General features: G+C 40.6%; 1 protein-coding gene across 1 annotated transcript in view; it reads left to right on the forward strand.

The window, feature by feature from the left end:
• slc9a8 (solute carrier family 9 member 8) overlaps positions 1 to 26,607 on the forward strand; it is an 84,421-nt gene that overhangs the window by 30,886 nt on the left and 26,928 nt on the right. Inside the window, exons 6-11 of the mRNA XM_068000579.1 lie at positions 3,559 to 3,660; positions 4,443 to 4,477; positions 8,924 to 9,067; positions 9,417 to 9,555; positions 10,508 to 10,613; positions 25,571 to 25,687. Of these exons, the coding sequence (XP_067856680.1) occupies positions 3,559 to 3,660; positions 4,443 to 4,477; positions 8,924 to 9,067; positions 9,417 to 9,555; positions 10,508 to 10,613; positions 25,571 to 25,687 (643 nt within the window). The remainder of the gene's footprint in view (positions 1 to 3,558; positions 3,661 to 4,442; positions 4,478 to 8,923; positions 9,068 to 9,416; positions 9,556 to 10,507; positions 10,614 to 25,570; positions 25,688 to 26,607) is intronic.

The following is a 26,607-nucleotide window of genomic DNA, read 5'->3' on the forward strand; positions in this document are numbered from 1 at the left end:
AGGGAGATTGAGACCATACAATGGCAACATGTTCCCGTAAAGGTCAAGGGTGGTTCCAAGAACTCCAGGGAACCTTGGATGTCAGGGGATATACGAGAATGGATTAGGAAAAAAAGGAGGGCTTTTGGCAGATACAAAAGGCTAAAGACGGAGGAAGCCCTAGAGGAGTACAAAAAGTGCAGGGGGATACTTAAAAAAGAAATTAGGAGATCAAGGAGGGGCCATGAAATAACACTGGCGAGCAAAATAAAGGAAAATCCTAAGATGTTTTATAAGTATATTAAGGGTAAGAGGATGACTAGGGAAAAAATAGGGCCCATTAGGGACAAAAATGGCAATCTGTGTGTGGAGCCGGCAGATGTAGGAGGGGTTCTAAATGAATTTTTTGCATCTGTTTTCACTATGGAGAAGGACGATGTAGACATAGAAATACGGCAGGGGGACTGTGATATACTCGAACATATTAACATCGAGCGGGAGGAGGTATTGGCGGTTTTAGCAGGCCTAAAAATGGATAAATCCCCAGGCCCGGACGAAATGTATCCCAGGCTACTGTGTGAGGCAAAGGAGGAGATTGCGGGGGCTCTGACACATATATTCAGAACCTCTCTGGCCACAGGGGATGTGCCAGAGGACTGGAGAACCGCTAATGTAATACCATTATTCAAGAAGGGGAGTAGGGAAAAACCGGGGAACTACAGGCCAGTGAGCCTAACATCAGTGGTAGGAAAATTATTGGAAAAAATTCTGAAGGACAAAATTAGTCTCCACTTGGAGAAGCAAGGATTAATCAGGGATAGTCAACATGGCTTTGTCAAGGGAAGATCATGTCTGACTAATTTGATTGAATTTTTTGAGGGGGTGACTAGGCGTGTGGATGAGGGTAACGCAGTGGATGTGGTATACATGGATTTCAGTAAGGCCTTCGATAAAGTCCCCCACAGGAGACTGGTCAAGAAGGTACGAGCCCATGGAATCCAGGGTGCCTTGGCACTTTGGATACAAAACTGGCTTAGTGGCAGAAGGCAGAGGGTGATGGTCGAAGGTTGTTTTTGTGACTGGAAGCCTGTGGCCAGTGGGGTACCACAGGGATCGGTGCTGGGTCCCTTGCTGTTTGTGGCCTACATTAATGACTTGGATATGAATGTAAAAGGTATGATCAGTAAGTTCGCTGATGATACAAAAATTGGTAGGGTGGTAAATAGCGAGGAGGATGGCCTCAGTCTGCAGGACGATATAGATGGGTTGGTCAGATGGGCGGAACAGTGGCAAATGGAATTTAACCCGGAAAAGTGCGAGGTGATGCACTTTGGAGGGACTAACAAGGCAAGGGAATACACAATGAATGGGAGGACCCTAGGCAAGACAGAGGGTCAGAGGGATCTTGGTGTGCAAGTTCACAGATCCCTGAAGGCGGCGGAACAGGTAGATAAGGTGGTAAAGAAGGCATATGGGATACTTGCCTTTATTAGCCGAGGCATAGAATATAAGAGCAAGGAGGTTATGATGGAGCTGTATAAAACACTGGTTAGGCCACAGCTGGAGTACTGTGTGCAGTTCTGGTCGCCACACTACAGGAAGGATGTGATCGCTTTGGAGAGGGTGCAGAGGAGATTCACCAGGATGTTACCAGGGCTGGAGCGCTTCAGCTATGAAGAGAGACTGGGAAGATTGGGTTTGTTTTCCTTGGAGCAGAGGAGGCTGAGGGGGGACATGATTGAGGTGTACAAAATTATGAGGGGCACAGATAGGATGGATACGAAGGAGCTTTTTCCCTTCGTTGAGGGTTCTATAACAAGGGGACATAGATTCAAGGTAAAAGGCGGGAGGTTTAGAGGGGATTTGAGAGAGAACTTTTTCACCCAGAGGGTGGTTGGAGTCTGGAACTCACTGCCTGAAAGGGTTGTGGAGGCAGGAACCCTCACAACATTCAAGAAGCATTTGGATGAGCACTTGAAATGCCATAGCATACAAGGCTACGGACCAAATGCTGGAATATGGGATTAGAGTAGACAGGGCTGATGGCCGGCGTGGACACGATGGGCCGAAGGGCCTCTATCCGTGCTGTATGACTCTATGACTCGAAAGGAAGATGGTAGTGGTTGTTGGAGGCCAATCATCTCAGCCCCAGGGCATTGCTGCAGGAGTTCCTCAAGGCAGTGTCCTAGGCCCAACCATCTTCAGCTGCTTCATCAATGACCTTCCCTCCATCATAAGGTCAGAAATGGGGATGTTCGCTGATGACTGCACAGTGTTCAGTTCCATTCGCAACCCCTCAGATAATGAAGCAGTCTGAGCCCGCATGCAGCAAGACCTGGACAACATCCAGGCTTGGGCTGATAAGTGGCAAGTAACATTCGCGCCAGATAAGTGCCAGGCAATGACCATCTCCAACAAGAGAGTCTAACCACCTCCCCTTGACATTCAATGGCATTACCATCGCCGAATCCCCCACCATCAACATCCTGGGGGTCACCATTGACCAGAAACTGAACTGGACCAGCCATATAAATACTGTGGCTACGAGAGCAGGTCAGAGGCTGGGTATTCTGCGGCGAGTGACTCACCTCCTGACTCCCCAAAGCCTTTCCACCATCTACAAGGCACAAGTCAGGAGTGTGATGGAATACTCTCCACTTGCCTGGATGAGTGCAGCTCCAACAACACTCAAGAAGCTCGACACCATCCAAGATAAAGCAGCCCGCTTGATTGGCACCCCATCCACCACCCTAAACATTCACTCCCTTCACCACCAGCGCACTGTGGCTGCAGTGTGCACCATCCACAGGATGCACTGCAGCAACTCGCCAAGGCTTCTTCGACAGCACCTCCCAAACCCGCGACCTCTACCAACTAGAAGGACAAGGGCAGCAGGCACATGGGAACAACACCACCTGCACGTTCCCCTCCAAGTCACACACCATCCCGACTTGGAAATATATCGCCGTTCCTTCATTGTCGCTGGGTCAAAATCCTGGAACTCCCTTCCTAACAGCACTGTGGGAGAACCGTCACCACACGGACTGCAGCGGTTCAAGAAGGTGGCTCATCACCACCACCTTCTCAAGGGCAATTAGGGATGGGCAATAAATGCCGGCCTTGCCAGCGACGCCCACATCCCGTGAACGAATTTTAAAAAAAAATTATTAAGGAGTACTGTCTTCAACTACTATGCTTTGATGTTAGAAATAGAAAAATGAAAAACTATTCATTTATTCAGCAGAACTATTACTTACTGTCCGTTCATTATTTACATTTGAAACATAGTGCACGTATGATGTGGGTGGGTGGGGACAGGATCAGATTCTGTTGTAATGCCAACTTTTGAATACCTTGCCAATATTTGCTACCTAGGCTCACCTGAAGAATGGCAACATGGCAAGGAACCAGAGCACTGCTCTCATCTCTAGATCTTTATTGTAGGATAAGTCACTGCCTTGAGAAGAGTGGAGAAAATTGGAAAAGATTTTATTTGTAATACATTGTATATTCTATAGTTCATTAAAACTGCATTTTGGTGCAATTTATATTATTTCTAACTTCTGTTTTCATTTTCAGGGTAACTTCTTCCAAAATATTGGATCCATTACACTTTTTGCTGTGTTTGGCACAGCAATATCAGCGTTCATTGTAGGTGGTGGAGTGTACTTTCTTGGTAAGGTGAGTAGTAACTACAATAGTAAATTTATGATCCTGGTTATAACTCCATTTTCTGCTTTAATTTATGGTTTTAGTAGAAACTCAGAACATCATGAATGCACACATATACATGACTCATGACATGCATGCCTACACATACCCAGTGTCCTTGAAATTTCAGAGAAAACTACAACATGCAACTGCAGATAGCTAGTATGACCTGAACAGTGGTAATAAAGCAGCATTAATTGTTTTTCACTCCTGCTGGTCAAATTAATTTAACAAAGGCATTACTTATTCAGAGTTTATACCTTGATATAATAACTGTTTCAACAAAAAGGATATAAGGGGAAAATTTCTGATGATAGGTACAGGCCGTGCATGTGTGCCCCCAGCAATTGGAGGGGGGAACGTTTGACCTCAATTTAATGTCACATCCGAAAGATGCCACTTCCACTGCAGTACCAATGGAGCATTGTTGAAGTGTCGGCCTGGATTATATGTTGAAGTTGTGGAGTAAGACGTAAGACTTAAGTCAGAAGTGAGAGCTTGGCTCAGTAGTGGCAAACTCTTGTCTCAAGCATCCTAGATAGGCACTTCATCTCCACTCTAATCCAGGTCTCTTAGCACTGCTTTCCTGGGAATTTAATATCGTGAAAGCTAAATTTAAAAGTAATATTTTAATATAAATCATACCAATATCCTGCTGCAGCAAAACAGTCAAAACTTTAAAAAGTTAAGTATACTTCTGAAGTCAACCTTCATTTATTTGAATATTAACACTTTTTTTTTCCTCATTTTAGGCTGAAGTTATCTATAAACTCACAGTGACAGACAGGTAATTATTTTATAAATTATTGTTTTTCTAAATGGATCATTCTGTACTTTGTGAAATAATGTTTGAAATTGTGAACTTGGAATTTTAAAAAATTTCCAGGCCTTAACATTGCCCACTTGAGTGTTTTTAGAAACAAGTTAGTAAGATGTAACATTTAGTTTCTAGGTGAGGGGGCAGTTAATGGGAGTTCTTCATTAACCTGAAGATGACCCTGCAGAAGCTAAAAACACATTTGAGAATTTTCACAATTTCTGTGGCTCTGTCGTAAAAGTTTTAAGCATTTCATGTATGACCATGACCATATACTACATCAAAGACCTTGATTACATGTAGATGTTTATTTTTCCTTTTCATTATTCCTCCTCTCCTGAAGGCACTGATTGATGCTGGGGTATGATTCTACGAGTGCTGGCTGCCCTCTAGTACCTCGCCCGAGTCCATTCTCCTTGTGAGCCTAGATACTATGTCGGCAGCTTTTTGACTGTGAAAGCATCAGAGCTGAGTCAGACCCTCTTCTCATCTTTTGTGCATATGCATGCACTTTCTAGTAGGCATCATTGGTTAACCTTTTTCCCCTTCTAAGGACATTTGAGTCTAACTGTATGCCGCATTGAGAACAGCTAACTCAATCCAGATCTGGGATCAAAGCTGAGAACTGCCTAATCCATATAGCTCAGCATGTCGTCGTCAACAACGAACAACAATTACTTGCATTTATATAGCATTGGAATGGTCAAGACTGGAGGTAACAAAACCATGGATAAGGGTTTCAGCAGCAAGCAGTGCATTTACCCACTGAGTGAGAAAGGAGCCCATTGAAATTTTTTGGATACTTTTTATTCAGGGTCTACATAATGGTCAACTATTGCCTGTTAATATTTGTCCTTTTACATCCACAAGTAAAGTGAGAGAACTTCATGCTCTAATAGTGGTCTCTATTTGACACTTGGATAAATCACGTGAAATGTTTTCCCTAAATTTGTTGTTACCAATATCATATGGTGTTCTGGAGAGAAATTATCAGTCTGTTCCTAGCTTTGAGATTTTGCATTGTTCAGTGATATCAAGAATATTTATCAGCTCTAGCAGCAATATTTTGTTTGGAAATAAAACTATACTTATTACAAAATAGCATGTAGCGCAGTGGGTAATAGAATGTATTACTTTGTATTACATTTTAACTAGGCACGACCCACTCATTGAGCCTACCTGCAAGGCAGCTATGAACAGTAATAACAGCCTTCAACAAGCATTGCTATCTGTATGCATAGGATGATGCACCTTTTGTGCTGTGCTGTTCTGCTCAGCTGGTTTTGAAATGAAGTTCTAGTTGACTACCATGGTTATTGTAATACTTTGGAAAAATTCATCTGTACCTAGAGGTTGAAGAAATTAGAGAATGTTCAGTAACCTGCGATCGATATATATTTCCTTGTTCTCTGAATGTAGTTAAAATTCAAATCAAAAGCTCTTCCTACATCTTAGTTATCGACTGCAGTGCAAACCTCTAATGAGGCCTTGTATGCCTCACATTCAGGCTGAGAGCACGCACGTGGCTTACAAGGGTCTTACATGGATTTAGTAGTCTTTAAATCTTGTATCTCCCTTATTTTGGGTGACGTACAGCTTTTGAAGATTAAGTTACATTCTGGATGTTTGTGTATTTTTAGGAATATAGGAACAAGAGTAGGCCATTCAGCCCCTCATGCGTGCTCTGCCATTTGATAAGATCTTGGCTGATCTGTGATCTAACTCCATATACCTGCCTTTGGTTGCCAAAACGCTATCTATCTCGGATTTAAATTTAGCAATTGAGCTAGTATCAGTTGCCGTTTGCAGAAGAGAGTTCCAAACTTCGACCACCCTTTGTGTGTAGAAATGTTTTCTAATCTCGCTCCTGAAAGGTCTGGCTCTAATTTTTAGACTCTGCCCCCTACTCCTAGAATCCCCAACCAGCGGAAATAGTTTCTCTCTATCCACCCTATCCGTTCCCCTTAATATCTTATAAACTTCGATCAGATCACCCCTTAACCTTCGCAACTCGAGAATACAACCCCAATTTGTGTAATCTCTCCTCGTAACTTAACCCTTGAAGTCCGGGTATCATTCTAGTAAACCTACGCTGCACTCCCTCCTAGGCCAATATGTCCTTCCGAAGGTGCGGTGCCCAGAACTGCTCACAGTACTCCAGGTACGGTCTAACCAGGGTTTTGTATAGCTGCAGCATAACTTCTGCCCCCTTGTACTCTCGTCCTCTAGATATAAAGGCCAGCATTCTATTAGCCTTATTGATTATTTTCTGCACCTGTTCATGACACTTCAATGATCTATGTACTTGAACTGCTAAGTCCCTTTGGACATCCACTGTTTTTAACTTTTTACCATTTAGAAAGTACCCTGTTCTATCCTTTTTTGATCCAAAGTGGATGACCTCACATTTGCCACAGTTTTGCCCATTCACCTAATCTTCCAATATCCCTTTGTAATTTTATGTTTTCATCTACACTGCTTACAATGCCACCAATCTGTGTCATCGGCAAACTTAGATATGAGACTTTCAATGCCTTCATCTAAGTCGTTAATAAATATTGTGAATAATTGAGGCCCCAAGATGGATCCCTGTGGGACTCCACTAGTCACATCCTGCCAATGTGAGTACCTTCCCATTATCCCTACTCTCTGTCGCCTTTCGCTCAGCCAACTTCCTAACCAAGTCCGTACTTTACCCTCAATTCCATGGACTTCTATCTCAGCTAACAGTCTCTTATGTGGGACTTTATCAAATGCCTTCTGGAAGTCCATATAAATAACATCCATTGACATTCCCCTGTCCACTACTTTAGTCACCTCTTCAAAAACTTCAATCAGGTTTGTCAGGCACGACCTACCTTTTCACAAATCCATGCTGGCTCTCCCTGATTAACTGAAAATTCTCGGTGTTCAGTCACCCTATCCTTAATTATAGACTCCAGCATTTTCCCCACAACAGATGTTAGGCTAACTGGTCTATAATTCCCCGGTTTCCCTCTCTCTCCTTTCTTAAAAAGCGAAGTGACGTGCAATTTTCCAATCTAGAGGGACAGTTCCTGAATCTAGAGAACTTTGAAAGATTATAGTCAGGGCATCTGCAATGTGTTCACCTACTTAATTACTGTTGTTTTACTTATGTTAATTTTATTGAGTCCCTGTCCCCGATTCAACATTAGTTTTCTTGGGATTTCCGGCATGCTGTCCTCTTTCTACTGTAAATACTGATGCAAAGTAATTATTCAACATGTCCGTCATTTCCCCATTGTCAATGACAATATCCCCACTTTCAGTTTTTAAGGGGCCAACACTGCTCCTGACCACCCTTTTTTTCGTAATATAACTATAAAAGTTCTTCGTATTCGTTTTGATATCCCTTGCAAGTTTCTTTTCCTACACTCTTTTTGTAGCTCTTACTATCTGTTTTGTGACCTTTGTTGATCTTTGTATCTGTGCCATTTTTTGCCTTTTTGTATGCCCTTTCTTTGTCTTTTACTGTCCCTTACCTCTTTAGTTGTCCATGGTTGTGTTTTTTTGGCAAGTAGACTTCTTGCCCCTCTGGTATAAACCGATTCTGTATCTCATTAAATGTTTCTTTAAACATTTCCCACTGATAATCAGTCGTTTTACCCATTAACAGATTTGCCCAGTTTACTGTGGACAGTCTCTGTCTCATCCCATTGAAGTCGGCCTTACCCAAGTCCAGAATCTTAGCAGCTGATTCACTTTTTTCCCTTTCAAACACTACCTTGAACTCGATCATGTTATGATCGCTATTGGATAGATGTTCACGCGCAGTTAAGCTATCAGCTGTTACCCTGACTCATCTCCTGTCAAGTCGTCAACACATTTCTTTCTTTACTGGACTTCTTCAAAGACTACCTCAAACCTGCATCCAACAATGGAGCTGATTCCCCCTTCTGGCAGCCATTTTTCCCCTCTCTGCCCAACAACAATTAACTTTACGAGTTGCAGCTGCATGCTATTTCCCTCCCACAGCAAGGTCTCGCAGGCAGACTCACTCTGGCCTGGGAGCTGGTCTTGAATATCTAAATATCCAGTCTCAGGAAATCTTGAAAGATTGGCCAGCAAGATTTTGAAGGGCATATGCTTTAGTGTCATGACTGGAATATTTTCCATAATATGTTAGCAGATTATAGCAATATTTGTACATGTATAGAACTCCCTGTCCAAGGTTGAAATTAGATGGCATTTTTTAATTTTGTTTTTTGTGTTGAAAAAGGTAGCTGAAATTCAAAGGAAATTTACCTATATCTGCACATATGTCTCAACGAACATGGCATTTTTACAGTTCTAGAATATATATTTCTTGTATGAAAAATCTTGAACAAGTAATGAATGATGTTTGAACTTTTTATGGCTTCTTATCTGTGGTTTTGAACTGTTTATATTTTGCAGTTTTGCATTTGGTTCCCTAATATCTGCTGTTGACCCAGTAGCTACAATTGCCATTTTTAATGCTCTGAATGTGGATCCTGTTCTGAACATGTTGGTATTTGGGGAAAGCATACTTAATGATGCAGTTTCCATAGTCCTTACAAAGTAAGCCTTTATTTCCTCTCCCTCTATGTTGTATACCCCTCTTATAATGTATTGAATGTTAGGTTTAGCAGTTGAGTTGTTGCTAAATTTGCAATATCCTTCCAGCAGAAACTTATTCTCGAATTTTACTGGTCAAATAATTTCACGATCTATCTGATGCAGTAATACTTATATTGTTTCTGTTAATTTTGTATTTCCACTTACATTTTACACGTAACTTGCATGACTGGTGATATGTCACGTTATGTTTAACTGATTCTGACATAACTATTGGTTAGCATGTAAAACTATGGAAATAATGAATAACTTCACGTGTTTTAACAATGTATGTTCAAATGCTGTATTCTAGCACAGCAGAAGGCTTAGCCAGAGAGAATGCACCTAATGTGAGTGGATGGCAAACTTTCCTACAGGCATTGGGCTACTTCCTCAAGATGTTTTTTGGATCTGCAGCACTTGGAACACTCACTGGTCTCATCTCTGCATTGATATCTTTTTTGCCTGGGAATATTAACATTCTATTTATATATTCTTGATATTCTAAGAAACATAAGAAATAGGAGCCGGAGTCTGCCAAACGGCCCCTCGAGCCTACCATTGTAGTATTCGAAATTTTTAAAATATCAATATAAGTAACTTGTTAACAGAAATGAACATTTATGCAGGACATTCTTGCCAAACTGCCTTAAGAAATCCCTTAATATTTCTACAGAATCCCAGGGAACTATCCTCTCTTAACCTGTCACTTAAAAAAAATATATTTTAGTCAAGAGACAATACTATAGAAAGCTGTTGCAAGCTCTGTCAATTTTGCTAAATAGATACATGCTATGTTAAAACTCAAATGTCATTCATCTGCTACTGTATGGCTTTTATATGTCAACTCCTGGACCTGTATATTGTAAACTGGGTACAGCTTTCCCACCATACCAGAGGCAGTATTGAACAGCAAAACAGATTTTTTTGATAGAACACCTAGGCCTTGAAATTGAACCATAGAATTCTGGCATATGATTTCTTAAAATATTTGTCTGACGTTCCCCTCGCAAGTGGAGGCTTTAACCTACTTAAAATAAGTAAGTTTACGCTTCCTCTAAAATATTGGAAATGAATTTCAAACTTGTTAAGCATTTATACACGCATCACTGAAGTTCAGAGTCCTGGTATTTGTATAACACCTGTGATAGGTACATCATTATATAAATCTTGCATGTTTAGGCCAATTGTATGTACAATACAGCTTCAGTATAACCATAATATCAAAGGAAAGAGTAACAGCTTTATAAATGTGAACTTTGAAAGATTTATAAACACACAACCCCCTTAGGTTTGGAGTGGTGATTTCAGATATGCAAAACTGCAAAGTGATCAAGATCGAATTGCTTGTTTATAGTGTCTGAATAAGTGAGCATTTGTTTTTCTTAATATTTAAGTATTTACCTGTTAAAGCACATAGACCTCAGAAAGACTCCATCACTGGAGTTCGGGATGATGATAATCTTTGCCTACCTTCCTTATGGACTTGCAGAGGGTATAAAGCTGTCTGGTAAGTGTTCATTATTAAACTTGTATTGAGGGTGATTCCTTAATCTTTGCCCTTTTGAGGAAGCAGTAGATTTATGTTTCAAGCAAAAAAGCCACCGAGCAGGATCAAAAGTTTACTTTTTTTTAATATCATTGTCTTTTGTTTTGCATTGCTCATATTTTATGAGCAGCATTCTGACAGATCATGTCTATAGCATTGCACATTGTGACTTAATTTTAAAGAGGTACATAATTTTATATTTTAAAAAGTAAACAAAACTGAATGTTGAGAGGCTAAAATATTTTTATTAACTTGTGAAATCCTATGATTGTTATGATAAACCTTTTCAACACTTCTATTCCCTTTTTTTTTCTATGCACCAATTTCCCCTTTCTATACACATATTTCATACACACTGTAAACCTGCAGCATATTTTCTGTTCAACCTCCTTGTTGTAGCCGTTAGTTATCTGAATTTACTATCATGTGGCTCTTTTGTCCTTTTTATTAATGTTTTCCAATAGAAAATGACTTGGTTTGTGCCAGTTGAAACCGAAGTAATTTCCACTACTAAAACATTACAGTTGCAAACTTTTGTATATATTCCTAACGCTGCAGTGATAGACAGTAATGCAAATAAATTAGTTAAATATATTAGACAAAGTAGCAATGTTATAAAAATCATCAGCATTGCTTTGTGATTTTATTATGTGGCTATGGTAAAGTTAAAAGATCCACTTTATATGTTACATATTGGGGGGAAAAAAAAAAAAAATTAACTTAGCTGTTGACTGTAACAAAGCCTGTTCCAAGTATTACTTAGAACACCGATGGCATAAAGGGTTCCAAATACCGGAATGTGCAGACTGACTTAAGTTCATTAAATCTGACATCCAGCAGGGAGCAAAACTAGTGTGTTAAATTTGTTCATAGTAAACATTTACCGCTGTTAAATTCATCTGAATATGTAAATTATGTTAAAATGGTTAAAAGTATCTTAACTGGCTCCCCAAGGGTCTGTACTAAGTTAGTTAAAGGCAGTCTGAACAGCAGTAGGGATGCTACAATTGGCTTCACTGCCACTTGCTTCGGAAATGAAAATTGCCAAGTATTCTTATTCCTGATTGCTATCCTTTAACCCCTGCTGGAAGTGCACACGTGCGGACAGCAGGTGAGGATGGGATCAGGCCGGGTGAGGCACCCGTGAAATAATGTCCCAGTGAGGAGTCAAGCCCAAAGGGAGGGAACAAACCAACAATGAACAAAGTACTCTAGCTACCCAGCAGGAACTTTTCAGCCTGAGGATTGGACAGTAAATTCACTGGCAGTTCAAGTAACTGTTCCCTTTTCTTGAGGGGAGGGAAAAGAGGTCTATTTCTTTTATATGGGCCATTGAGCTGCTGACATCAATTATGTAACAACTCCAATAATAAGAGTTAGAGCCAGAAGCATAAAATCTCCCTGCTATATCTAAATGTAAAATCGAAATCTTTAAGAGCAGCTTGCCACTGTACAATGTTGTCCCTGCTATCAACCAATTAAGTACATGCCTTCTGCTGGCATAAATATACAAGCAAATACCTAAGTGTATGCATTATCACAACTGACTAGTAAATCTATGTTGGGTTATTACCGTAGTTAAAATTCCCAGAGTCCTGTCTTTTTGCATTTAGTATTTCAGTGGCTGCATGTTGAATGCAAATCAATTCATATTGGGCTGGGCCAGACCATTCTCTGCTGGTTTTTTTCCTTCCTTTGTAAACTTACTTGTAATTTACTCAGCTGTTCGATTCAGTACATCAGATGATGAGAGCATAATATCATGCTCTCGTTGCAGTTCATTACTTAATAATAATTTTGCAATAGTATAAATCACTTCTACAATCCTGCAAGCTGCATGACAAGTAATGTACTTATGCAGAACTTGTCCTCACAAGATGAAATGTGTGAATTGTTGTCCCCGACAGGGTAGTATGTCCGTGGTCTAAAGGAGGAGTGGGCTTGATTGGCCGAATGGCTTATCTCGTTCCATGCTTTCTCATGTTATTGATAGGGAAGGAATTGCAGAATTTACAGAGGCAGCTTAATTATACAGTGCTCTTAAGTTTTATAACTTTGACTTTCCTCTTCCCCAAACAGAAAAAGTCTATGGATTTTATTTCAAGATTATTATTTTAACTTGGATTGGATACTGTTTTACTGAATTTGTGGTAAACTTAGAAGTAGATGAATGTAAGTAGTCGCACAACACCAGGTCATAGTCCAACAGCTTTATTTGAAATCACAAGCTTTCGGAGCTTTGCTCCTTCGCCACCTGACGAAGGAGCAAAGTTCCGAAAGCTTGTGATTTCAAATAAAGCTGTTGGACTATGACCTGGTGTTGTGCGACTACTTACATTTGTCCACCCCAGTCCATCACCGGCATCTCCACATCATAGAAGTAGATGCTACTTTCAACACAGTTTCTGCAAAGATAGCGAGTGTTAGCTTGGCCCAGCGGTAGCACTCTCACCGCTGAGTTGTAGATTCAAGCCCCACTCCAGGGACTTGAGCACATAATCTAGGCTGGCACTTCCTTCAGTAAACAAAACAATACCCCACATGAGCAACTTAGTGAAATGTTACTAGTTATTTTGCAATCCAGCATTCTCATTACCAGCAGAAAGCTTTCTAGGAAAGTTCAATGCTGCATTATTGGAGGTGCCACCTTTCGGATGAGACGTTAAACTAAATTATAAAGTGCCTCATGACCAGCTTATAAAATGGTGTGAAAGGAAATAAAACCTAGGAAAAAATAGCCGTTGTAGGCATTACACACAAATAACGCCTTTTAATTTTAAGGGTTTAAAAAGATACCAAGAAGATGTTCCTAAAGTTCCAGTATGTCAGCCAACAAGGGATCTGGATGCATTTGTCATTTTGATTGGTAACATTTATGACTGAAGTTAACTTTGTGATTTCCTTGCCAAATGTCAAGTCTTTGATACATGGAACAATTGCCACAAGTTATATTTTCTCTCTTGCAAGACCAATCATAGATATTTGTGTTCTTGTTTTATGAGTTGGCTTTGTGTTTATCTAGGCTCATTTATTAGGAAATCAACTTTAGAAATTCAAGGCCATCTGATTTTTGTAATGGATCTCTTGGACCTTCTTGGCATAAAAGCCATAACTAACTCAAGCCTTCACAGGATATAATTGATAATGAAAAGAAATAGGGCTAATATGCCCTCTTCAAGAATGGCAGTCACAACATTGAACTCTTCAAGTTAGTTGAGCTGTCATTCAATGCTCTAATAGCTTGAACTACTTTAAGAAATATTGTAATGGATTCTTCTTGCAATTAGAAACATTAATAATATCACAAACAAAAAAAAGACTCAAATGAAGCAGCAGCAAATTTAAGATAATGTTCAGTGATGCCAGCTTTGCTGTGTTGGTCATATTGTAAGGAAAGTCTCCATCAACCCAGTTCACGAGTAGGATCGGCTAAGTTCTAGTAATTCAGATATACCTCCAGACTAATGGTGGTTACAGTTGTATCGAGTTTGATGTTTGAAGTGCCACCAAGACCAAGGCAGATGTGGGGCATTTGTAACTGACTGACTGAAAAATGGTTTCCCAATTGTGAAATGTGCACTATGTAAACAAACTGCCAACAAGTACAACTGAACATGAGAATATAGATTATTCTAAAAACCTTGGTCAAATATAGAAACACAGTAAGCAATGAGTTCAACCCAGTTTCTAGTGCATGTGGGCCCACAACACAAAACTGCAAATAACTCCGCACTAATACTCAACCTCACTCAGGGATACCAAAAGGATAGGAAACCGGAAAGTGCACAATGATCCATCTACAAGTGCTGTTCTTCTGAGGTTGGTAGTTCAGGCACACTGTTGGGGTAGAACAAAGAGCCTTACTCCGGATTTGACCAGAATATAATAGACCAATTGGGGGAGGAGGATGGAAAATTGTTCCATTTCCTTGTGTTAACATTTTTTTCACTGCATGTTCTTATCATTTATGTAAGAATCATGTTTGTGAAATCATCACACTTTATCAAATACCATTCTAGTTCAACGAATTGTTAAACTTTTACAATGCTACTATGATATATCAGGCAAGATATTATATAAATGTTCTATTACAATTCACATTGGCAATATCACAACCATTTAAAGTGTTTGTGAAGGGCATGTAGGGGAAGATTTTTAAAAAATATATAAATGAGCTTCAGTCAAGTGGACAAAGGAACACCATCTTGATGAAAAGTGTTTGGCAAGCCATTTTGTATTTAGAGAGGGAGAACAGCTGACTTCAGTAAAGCTGAAGCAAAAATTTCAAATGATCTAGTGGGGGAAGGGGGTTTAATTCTAAAATGCACTGAAAAGTAAAACTGTTTCCTGTTGTGTAGCTTCACATAGGTAAGCGCTTTGTGATTCGTGGAAGGAAAAGAAATGAGCAACCAGTCCAGAGTGAGGCTATGAATCTGTAGAAGATCTGATTGGAAATGTTTTTTTTAAATTTTCACAATATCCCATAGTGACTTTTTTTTCCACATTTCATAGAATGTTACAATACAAAAATGGACTATTTGGCAAATAGTTTAAAGTGATTGGCAAAAGAACCAAAGGTGACATGAGGAAAAACTTTTTTACGCAGCGAGTGGTTGGGATCTGGAATGCACTGCCAGGGTGGGTGGTGGAGGCAGATTCAATCGTGCCTTTTAAAAGGGAACTGGATAAGTACGTGAAAGGAAAAAAATTTGCAGGGCTGTGGGGATAGGATGGGGAGTGGGACTAGCTGGATTGCTCTTGCATAGAGCCAGCACAGACTCGATGGTCCAAATGGCCTCCTTCCATGCTGTAACTGTTCTATGATTCTATAGGTCTGCACCAGTATTTTTCTCCACATGCACCAACTGTCTAATTCTCTTTGAAAGAATTTATGAACTTTGCTTAATAGAAGCTTATGATAGAGAATTCCACATTCTAACAGTCCACTGTGTAGAGAAATATTTTCTAACTTTCAAACTTCCCCTTTAATTTTTGCAATTTGTGCTCTCTCATTATCATTTTGCTGACCAGCTGCAACAGTTGATCACCATTAGCTTGCCGCAACCCATTTTTTTTGTTCGTTCATGGGATCTGGGCGTCGCTGGCGAGGCCGGCATTTATTACCCATCCCTAATTGCCCTTGAGAAGGTGGTGGTGAGCCGCCTTCTTGAACCGCTGCAGTCCATGTGGTGAAAGTTCTCCCACAGTGCTGTTAGGAAGGGAGTTCCAGGATTTTGAAGGAACGGCGATATATTTCCAAGTCGGGATGGTGTGTGACTTGGAATGGAACGTGCAGGTGGTGGTGATCCCATGTGCCTGCTGCTCTTGTCCTTCTAGGTGGTAGAGGTCGCGGGTTTGGGAGGTGCTGTCGAAGAAGCCTTGGCAGTGCATCCTGTGGATGGTACACACAGCAGCCTCTGTGCGCCGGTGGTGAAGGGAGTGAATGTTTAGGGTGGTGGACGGGGTGCCAATCAAACGGGCTGCTTTGTCCTGATGGTTTCGAGCTTCTTGAGTGTTGTTGGAGTTGCACTCATCCAAGCAAGTGGAGAGTATTCCATCACACTCCTGACTTGTGCCTTGTAGATGGTGGCAAGACTTTGGGGAATCAGGAGGTGAGTCACTCGCCACAGAATACCCAGCCTCTGACCTGCTCTTGTAGCCACCGTATTTATATGGCTGGTCCAGTTAAGTTTCTGGTCAATGGTGACCCCCAGGATGTCGATGGTGGGGGATTCAGCAATGGTAATGCCGTTGAATGTCAAGGGGAGGTGGTTAGACACTCTCTCTTGTTGGAGATGGTCATTGCCTGGCACTTGTCTGGCGCGAATGTTACTTGCCACTTATGAGCCCAGCCTGGATGTTGTCCAGGTCTTGCTGCATGCGGGCTCGGACTGCTTCATTATTTGAGGGGTTGTGAATGAAACTGCACACTGTGCAATCATCAGCGAACATCCCCATTTCTGACCTTATGATGGAGGGAAGGTCATTGATGAAGCAGCTGAAGATGGTTGGGCCTAGGACACTGCCTTGAGGAACTCCTGCAACAATGTCCTGGGGCTGAGATGATTGGCCTCCAACAACCACTACCATCTTCCTTTATGCTAGGTATGACTCCAGCCACTGGAGAGTTTTCCCCCTGATTCCCATTGACTTCAATTTTATTAGGGCTCCTTGGTGCCACACTCGGTCAAATGCTACCTTGATGTCAAGGACAGTCACTCTCACCTCACCTCTGGAATTCAGCTCTTTTATCCATGTTTGGACCAAGGCTGTAATGAGGTCTGGAGCCGAGTGGTCTGGCGGAACCCAAACTGAGCATCGTTGAGCAGGTTATTGGTGAGTAAGTGCCGCTTGATAGCACTGTCGACGACACCTTCCATCACTGCTGCTGATTGAGAGTAGACTGATGGGGCGGTAATTGGCCGGATTGGATTTGTCCTCCTTTGTAGTGTTAAAGACTTCCATCACCCTTTAACCTTCTTAACTCTAGTGATAAAGCTCTAACGTCTCAAGTTCCTTTTCATAGCTATAAACACACATCCTTGGTAACAACCCAATGTATCAATCTTGAGCTTTTTCCATTGCATTTATATTGTTCCTATAATAGGGTGTAAAAAGCAGTGCAGAGTACTCCAGCTAATTAAGATCATGTACTAGTTCAAAATTATCTCCTTTTGGTATTCTATGTTGAGATACAAAACCAAGGATTCCCTTTTGCCTTTCTGTGACCTGATCTATTTGTGCTGCCACCTTTTAATACCTGGTGTATCTGCTTCTCCACTATATTATAAATTTATGGTGTATTTTCTTTCCCTATTGTTGCTTCCAAAATGTATCACTTCATTGAACTGCACCTGCCATCTATCTGCCATCCGGTTGGCCTATGTCCTCTGACAATCTTTCACAAAACTTAGCATAATTTGTCTAACTCACTCCCAAATTTTGTGTCAAAAGCAAATTTCTATATATATATATATATATATATATATATATATATATATATATATATATAATAGTAAATCAGAGTGGCTCCAACATGGACTGCTGTGGAACACCGTTTATCACACCTTTCCTTCATTTTCCACTAGAAGCTTGCCTTCTCCACTTCTTAGTGGCTACTAATATGCCTACAGTAAACCTTTTAATAGCCCTTCTGTTTTGCTAATTTTCTCTGCGCTCCTTCTTAGCCTTTCTATTCCTCCTTTTTGTAGCTTTCCTACATAGTTTTTTTTTTGTTATCTGCCCTGTAATCAAGTAATTTTAATACTTCAAAATTTGATCTCCCTTCTCTTCATCCATGGTTCCACAGTCTTCGATGCACTTGGTTTGTACCCTTTCCACCTTCTACATAAATATTTCCCAATGCTGGCCTGCAGTTTATATTGCCTAGTTTTTCTTTACATTTAATCTCAACAAGGTCCCTTTTTTATCTTGCTATAATTTCCTCTCTAGTTGCTTTTGCTTTGTCCTTGACTTTCCATTTCCTTTTCTGTTCATGCACTGATTGTAATTACATTGTGGTCACTGCTACCCAAATATTCTCAACCAAGTAGAAAGATTTGTGTTGTTAGTCTCGCTAGGTCAGTTGATGTATCATTGACCAAGATCCAAATACAATATTGTTCGTAGTTTTCCTGGAGAATGATTGGAATGATGAAAATGTTATAAATAATTCAGCTAAGGGTAGAAAAAGCTTTGGTAGTGACTTTGACGAACAGGCAAAGCCTGTGGAGCTGAGCCAGTACAAAATAATAACAGCCAGCTCAGCGCTCACTGACCCTGAAATAGTAGCCAGGTCCCAGGTTGAAGAAATCCCTACTATTGCAGTAATGCTGAGTCACTTCAGTGCATATGAGGAAGCTGAGATTTCCCCACAAGAAGCTCCAGAGAAATAATTAATCGGGAGAACTTGGGTAGTTTAGATTTCCAAAAATTAGTAAAGGCTCAGTAAAACAACACTGAATTAGAGGACATGTGAGCTCAAGTCACCTGAGATGTTGGGGACAGACAACCGGAACCAGGATGGTATAGTTATGAGGGTGGATTTTTGGTCCAATAGTACAAATCCAGACCGTTTTGAAGAATAGAAACCAGAAGAGTTCCTATATATGGTGATACCACAGGCATACTGAAAACAAGTACGTACCCTTTTGCAGGATATCAAGGGATAAAACGTACAAAAGACAGGTTGCTACACCTCTTTGATTGGCCTAGCATCTTTAAAACCATGGCTGAATTTTGTAGCACTTGTGTCCAATATCAACAAATGGGTAAACAGGGGGACTGTAGCTAAGTTCCATTACATTCCTTACCCATTATTAACAAACTATTCAAAAGAGTGGGTGAAGATGTCATAGGCATGGGACCCAACAGGAGTCAGTTGGGGAAATGGTACATATTATCCATGGTAAACTATGCGTCTAGGTATCCAGATACTAGCTCTCATGTCCTTGAACACAAATATCTTGGCTGATGCGTTGGTAGAAATAAAACAAGAATGTTTTTTCTGTTGTTATTGTGGTAACTGCCTCTTTAAGACTCTGTCATTGTACATTGAGAATTGAACAGCAGCTAAAACTCAAATTGTGTGCCTTGCCTGACCCTGTACAGAGTTGCATGGTTTGTTGTTGTGGTCTCCCTGGAAACAGACTTCAGGGAGTCTAAGACACAATTTTCAAATATATACAGACTTTGTCTTATTTTGTTTGTACTTGACTGACGCCTTTCTAAATTTAAATGGCACTGTATTCAAAATCCTTTATGTCCCAATAAGTCTTCTCCAGGATATGTAAGAGACCATTTTGGTCGAATAAAGGGAAATTTACACCTGACTTGGACATATATCTCCGTTCCTTCATTGCTGCTTAGTCAAAATTCTGAAACTTGTTACCTGACAGCATTGTGGGAGCACCTTCCCCACACGGAATGAAGCGGTTCAAGAAAGCGGCCCACCACTACCCTCTCAAGTCTACAAGGGATGGCCTTGTCCGCAATGCGGAAACCAGAATAATCTCGGATAAGGAGGTTTTAAAAAGACCTCCTTATTTTAACTACAATTTTGGGTGTGTTTTGGGCAGGTGGGTAGCAGAGTGAATGTGAAACTCGCTCCCAGAAAATAGACCTGAGATATTTTAACTCCCAGGCCTCATTATAATCTTACCGATGGGGTTTCTGTCCCCAAGCCCCTCGATTTGCTGACCTGCTGGAAAACCCACCCACTTCCAAACGTAATTTCTGGTGGGTCAGCCAGAGGCCTATTTAAAGTGGAAATGTACCTCCTCTTGTGAGGTTGCACTCCCTCCTGCAAGCATTTGCTGTTGGAATGGTGGAGAAAGAAATTGATTCAGCATAAGTCGCAGGCAAGCCCCAGGTTCCCTGAGGCCTCCCTGGCGGTCCTGCTGGAAGAGGTCAGGGCAAGGAGGGAAGTTCTCTTCCCGGCCAGTGTCAAGAGGATCCCTATAAACCGAATCCACCAGGCATGGAGGGAGATTACTGAGAATGTCAGCCCCAGGAGCATCACGCCTGAACCTGGAATCAGTGCAGAAAGTATTTCATGATGTGGAGATGCCGGTGATGGACTGGGGTGGACAAATGTAAGGAGTCTTACAACACCAGGTTATAGTCCAACAGTTTTATTTAAAATCACAAGCTTTCGGAGGCTTCCTCCTTAGTCAGGTGAGTGTGGGATTCCATAAAAGATACAGCGTATATAGTCAGAGAACAATGTCTGGTGATTACAGATAATCTTTCCAACTGCCCATAAAGCAATCAAAGGAGTTGAATAGTGTTCAGACAGAGAAACATTACATACAAGACTACCGAATACACAAACGGTCACAACACAAAGACAGAGAGAGAGAAACATCCGAAAGGCAGAGAAAGAGAGAGAATGACCAGTTGTATTAAAAACAGATAACTTTTTTTCGTTGGTGGGGTTACATGTAGTGTGACATGAACCCAAGATCCCGGTTGAGGCCGTCCTCATGAGTGCGGAACTTGGCTATCAATTTCTGCTCGATGATTTTGCGTTGTCGTGTGTCTCGAAGGCCGCCTTGGAGAACGCTTACCTGAAGATCGGAGGCTGAATGTCCTTGACTGCTGAAGTGTTCCCCGACTGGGAGGGAACCCTCCTGTCTGGCGATTGTTGCGTGGTGTCCGTTCATCCGTTGATGGTTGGGCCTAGGACACTACCCTGAGGAACTCCTGCAGCAATGTCCTGGGGCTGAGATGATTGGCCTTCAACAACCACTTCCATTTTCCTTTGTGCTAGGTGTGACTCCAGCCACAGGAGAGATTTTCCCCTGGTTGCCATTGACTTCAATTTTACTAGGGCTCCTTGGTGCCACACTCGGTCAAATGTTGCCTTGATGTCAAGGGCAGTCACTCTCGCCTCACCTCTGGAATTCAGCTCTTTTGTCCATGTTTGGACCAAGACTGTAATGAGGTCTGGAGCCGAGTGGTCCTGGTGGAACCCAAACTGAGCATCGGTGAGCAGGTTATTGGTGAGTAAGTGCCGCTTGATAGCACTGTCGACGACACCATCCATCACTTTGCTGATGATTGAGAGTAGACTGATGGGGCGGTAATTGGCCAGATTGGATTTGTCCTGCTTTTTGTGGACAGGACATACCTGGGCAATTTTCCACATTGTCTGGTAGATGCCAGTATTGTAGCTGTACTGGAACAGTTTGGCTAGAGGCACGGCTAGATCTGGAGCACAAGACTTCAGCACTACAGTCGGGATGTTGTCGGGGCCCATAACCTTTGCTGTATCCAGTGCACTCAGCCGTTTCTTGATATCACGTGGAGTGAATCGAATTGGCTGAAGACTGGCTTCTGTGATGGTGGGGATATCGGGAGGAGGCTGAGATGGATCATCCACTCGGCACTTCTGGCTGAAGATCGTTGCAAAAGCTTCAGCCTTGTCTTTTGCACTCACGTGCTGGACTCCGCCATCATTGAGGATGGGGATGTTTACAGTGCCTTCTCCTCCCGTTAGTTGTTTAATTGTCCACCACCATTCACGACTGGATGTGGCAGGACTACAGAGCTTTGATCTGATCGTTTGGTTGTGGAATCGCTAAGCTCTGTCTATAGTATGTTGCTTCTGCTGTTTAACATGCATGTGGTCCTGAGTTGTAGCTTCACCAGGTTGGCACCTCATTTTGAGTGACTATCTTATATTTATGACCTCTAGTTTTGGACTCCCCCACAAGTGTAATCATTTTCTCTACATCTACCCTGTCAAACCCTTTCATTATCTTAAAGATCTCTATCAGTTCACTCCTCAGCCTTTTCTTTTCTAAAGAAAAGATCCCTAGCCTGTTCAGCCTTTCCTGATAAGTATATCCTCTCAGTTCTGGTATCATCTTTGTGAACCTTTTTTTGAACCTTCTCCAATGCCTCCATATCCTTTTTATAATATGGAGACCAGAACTATGCACAGTACTCCAAGTGTGGTCTAAGCAAGGTTCGATACAGATTTAACATAACTTCTCTGCTTTTTAATTCTATCCCTCTAGAAATGAACCCCAGTGCTTGTTTTGCTTTTTTTATGGCCTTATTAACCTGCGTCACTACTTTTAGTGATCTGTTCATCTGTACCCCTAGATCCCGTTGCTCCTCTACCCCAAATGTGAAATTAAAATGGTCTTTGAGTTCTGGGGCTCCAAAGTAACATTAGTAATTGATCTAATTCAAATGGAAGCTCTGAATAAATCTCCCAAATGTTGGAAATAACGAGCAATCTTTTGAACAATTTCAAAATTCTCAGTGCAAATCACTTAGTATTAACCAGGTTCATATTGTAATTCATATTAGAAGTGTTCTTCAATATTTCCAGCTGCTGTCCTGTAATTTCAGGACTCGAGGCACAGAATAGATTAAATAGACTGACAACTTTTGCACTGGCTTCCAACTTTGTTCATGGATGCGATCTTGTAAGTAAAATCAGAGGCCTAGAAATTTGGGTGCTAAGTGGCCTCTTAAGCTTCCACTATAGTGGGCAGGAAGCACACACTTATTACGAGCCGGAAGGATGCCGCCCGCCTTATTGATAAAGGCCAAAAGTTTTGCCTGCTGTGCCCATGCTTAAAACAGGAGGTGGCCCTTTCTTTGCATATTGCAAATAAGGGGCCCAATGCCTGTTTGAGGCCCCCACTACAAGATTGGTTTGACCTGAGGAATCAGGAGCCAGCTGCACTCAGGAAAACCAATCCTATAAGCGGCCCAGCAGGCTGTCCTTAAAGGGTCCATGTGTTAGACGCAACCAACAAGGTAAGTTTTTAAAAATATACTTACCTGAAAGTGGAGCCGGGAGGAGCAGATGTGCTTCTCCCAACCCTTTGTTAAATGAATGTGGGCTGTTACCTGACACCGATCCACAGCTCAGGGATTGTTCCCTGTGCCCCCACCCTGCACACCCAAAAATGGGTGTGCCTGAATTTCTTGGCCAGACTGTTCTTGTCCATATTGTCAACCTTGATTTATCCTATCTCATTTCATTCTAATCATTCCTGCCTTTGACCCTTACCAATTCACACCTTACAAGACACCCAAGTTTATGAAAACTGATTGCACCAACTGGTCAAACGAGCTGTTTTGTTATTTTTTCCATATAATTGGAGAAAAGAAAATCAAAAATACTAAGTGCAATACACAAAACAAAGTTAATTGAAACTGAAATGTAAACTAAATTAAAATTTGAAATTGGGAGGAGCAAGATTGGAGCAGGAAGGGAAACAAACAGGAAACAAAAACTAAAAGAAAAAATAGAAGCGTGGATGACAGGAGAGAGATGAAAGAATCAAGTGGGAAAAGAGGGAGGGAAATGGTTAATGGAATAATGAAAGGAAAATTAACAAACCAAAATTATTAGCCATGGAGGCAAAGTACCTTTTATTAAGGTAGATGTTGACATTTTAAAATTCATCTAAACACAAAACATTGTAGATTGATAAAATCAAAATACTGCAGATGCTGGAAATCTAAAAAAAAACAGAAAATGCTGGAAACATTCAGGCAGCATCTGTGGAGAGAGAAACAGTTAACGTTTCAGGTCAATGACCATTTATCAGAACTGAAAGATGTTGGAGATGAGCAGCTTTTAAATAAATTCCAGACATAGTAAATAAATTCCAGACATAGTAATACCATCTACAGATTTGTGCATTTTACTACTTGGATCACATTTTCAAATTGAAATTTTATCCATCGTTTCTTTTCAATTCAAATTAAATTTCTAGTATTTTAGTCTTAGTGCCTAGAAACTTTGTCATATCTTTTACAATTTCTAAGATCTACTGTATTAGCACATTCTGCAACAGCCATCATTCAGATAAAAGCTGATTTTAATTGGATGATCGAAGTAAAGTTAGTGCTAAAATACATCAATTTAATAAGCCGTTGTAACTAAAACCAATTAGTCTACTTCATCTGCCACATTACTTAATACTGTGACAGATAAAATCTACTCTGTTTTTGATGTCTATCAGTTTTGCCAATCTTTATAGTTAACATACTGAAGCAGTAATGGGCAGCCATGAACAATAAGGAACTCAACTTATGGTTAAAATTTTCAAACCAATCTCATTCCAAACTCTTTCAATCACCTCCAGTGCTAACCTTGGGTTTAGAGCTGTTAAATATTGGGGAAGGGGAGAGGCTGTTGCACATATCTTCCACAGTCAAGTGTTGTGTAGGTAACCTATATTTCCCCTAAATTTAAAGTTTTACTGAAGGAAATCTAGGATTTCCCTGTCTTTTGTGGCTCACCTACTCACAGCCTTAACCAGCTGAACCATTAGGATAGATTCCAGAACCATTACAAAATGGTGTATCATCTCATTTACTGTGAACAAAACTACAAGAGGGCCAGTAATATAGTAGATTAATGTAATAACAAACAGAACACATTTAAATCCTTTACATCTATATTAATTTCATTGAATAGTTATATATTTCCAGCTCAAAGTCCACTTAATGGTAACTCAAAATTGCTTTTTAGACCAGTAGAAACAAGCAAGTTGGATAAAGCTACCTATCACCTTTTTTGCGATATTGCTATTTAAATACTTTTAACTAAGGTTTCTTCCCTTTTGCAAGTTTTACAATGTTGCCTTTCAAATTTTATATTTTATTTTCTGGGAAACTTTCATTCAGTAACCTTTTCAATTATGTATGTCATGCAATTGATTTAGTTCTTCCTTTTACACAAATAGCCTTGTTTCCTTTTATGGAATTATATATACTTTGACCATCTATTCCAAGAATATAGAGATGAAAGGGTATTTTGAAATATGCAGAATACCATAATAAATTGTACTTGTTAGAGCATAACTTATTTTGGTTAATCTTGCTTGAACAGTTAAAGAAAATGCTACATTAGAGAAATTACTATATTTCAGTCTTGAAGTATTCCTTTTCCTGTTGAAATCATAGTAAGTTGGTTAAAAGATGCAATTGATTCCGATAACAGCTTACTAATTTTAATCTGTGGAGGAGCCGGTTCAAACACAAAGTAGGAAAATAAGATCAAGGCCTCTTTTTGCTTGTAGTTTTTGAGGATTACAAGTGACCTGAGTTGTGGCAGACTGCTTAAGTTTTGTAAAACATGAGCCCCACATTGCAGGAATGAGCCTGATTTAATCTTCATTATGATTACATCTTTTTGTAAAGTGCTGTTTAAGAATAGGAGTGAGACTATTTTTGAAGCCATATGAGAAATATGAGTACTTTCACCATATCCATTCTATAGTACATGAAAATGCCAGTGTTCCATACATGAATATTTGTCATTAGTTATACTTATTTATCACAGTTTCAGTAATTCACAAATTTAAGTGACTGACATTTTAGGTTTAATTTAATGAGTAGAACTTCCTGTATCAAAACCTTTTTTTTTCCTTGCTTGTTTGTAGGAATCATGGCGATTCTGTTTTCTGGCATTGTGATGTCACACTATGCTCACCATAACCTCTCCCCAGTTACTCAAATCCTTATGCAGCAGACACTGCGGACTGTTGCTTTTATGTGCGGTACGTATTTTTGGGGGAAGTTTGTATTACTCCAGTCTTTTCAATTACAATGTGGAAATGTTTCTAAAATTAGTTACATGATTTTTAATTTGGCTGAGGAGTTAATGAGGCTTAATATAATTTGAAAAATGACTGAGCACACTATTCAAGAGTCACATGGAAAGTTGGAGTTGTTACTGTCTGGAAAACTTAGTGGTGATAGATAGCAAGGTGGGCAAAAAATAATATGACTGCAGTAGGGTACAGAAAGCTACAAGGGTATTGTAATGTAGTGGATATGTTACTGTGCTAGTAATCCAGAGGCCTGGGCGTGAACATGAGTTCAAATCCCACCATGGCAGATTGAGAATTTGAATTCAGTTTGAAAATAATCTGGATTATCAGTAAAAGTGACTATGAAGCTGTCTGATTATTGTAAAAACCCAACTGGTTCACTAATGTCGTTTAGGAAAGGAAACCTGCTGTCCTTCCCCGTTCTGGTCTTTCTAGAATATATAAATGATTCCAGTCCCACTCTTAACAGCTGGCGGTTCAAGAAGGCAGCCCACAACCACCTTATCGGGGCAATTAGGTATAGGCGATAAATGACGGCGAGGCCCACATCCTGAGAATTATTTTTTTATACAAAAAGATGGCAAGTATTACCTTGTATGTTCTTTTTCTTAGAGGGCAGGTGTTACATTGGCCCCTGATGTTGGGTTTGGATAGCCAGGTGGTGAAGGACAGAATACTAGAGCCTAGTCTTCAGTTGCTTCCAAGCCTTTATTCACAGAGCTCCACATTCTCCCCCCGTCCTATAAATCGATACGAGAGTCCCCAATTGATGCACACCACCTGAATACAATTAACACTAATTGATATAAATCACGGATACATTTAACACCTGATGCAATCCACTTGTGTAGACTGGACATTTGAAA

The sequence above is a fragment of the Heptranchias perlo genome, chromosome 19, assembly GCF_035084215.1.
Source record: "Heptranchias perlo isolate sHepPer1 chromosome 19, sHepPer1.hap1, whole genome shotgun sequence".
Lineage (NCBI taxonomy): Eukaryota > Metazoa > Chordata > Chondrichthyes > Hexanchiformes > Hexanchidae > Heptranchias > Heptranchias perlo.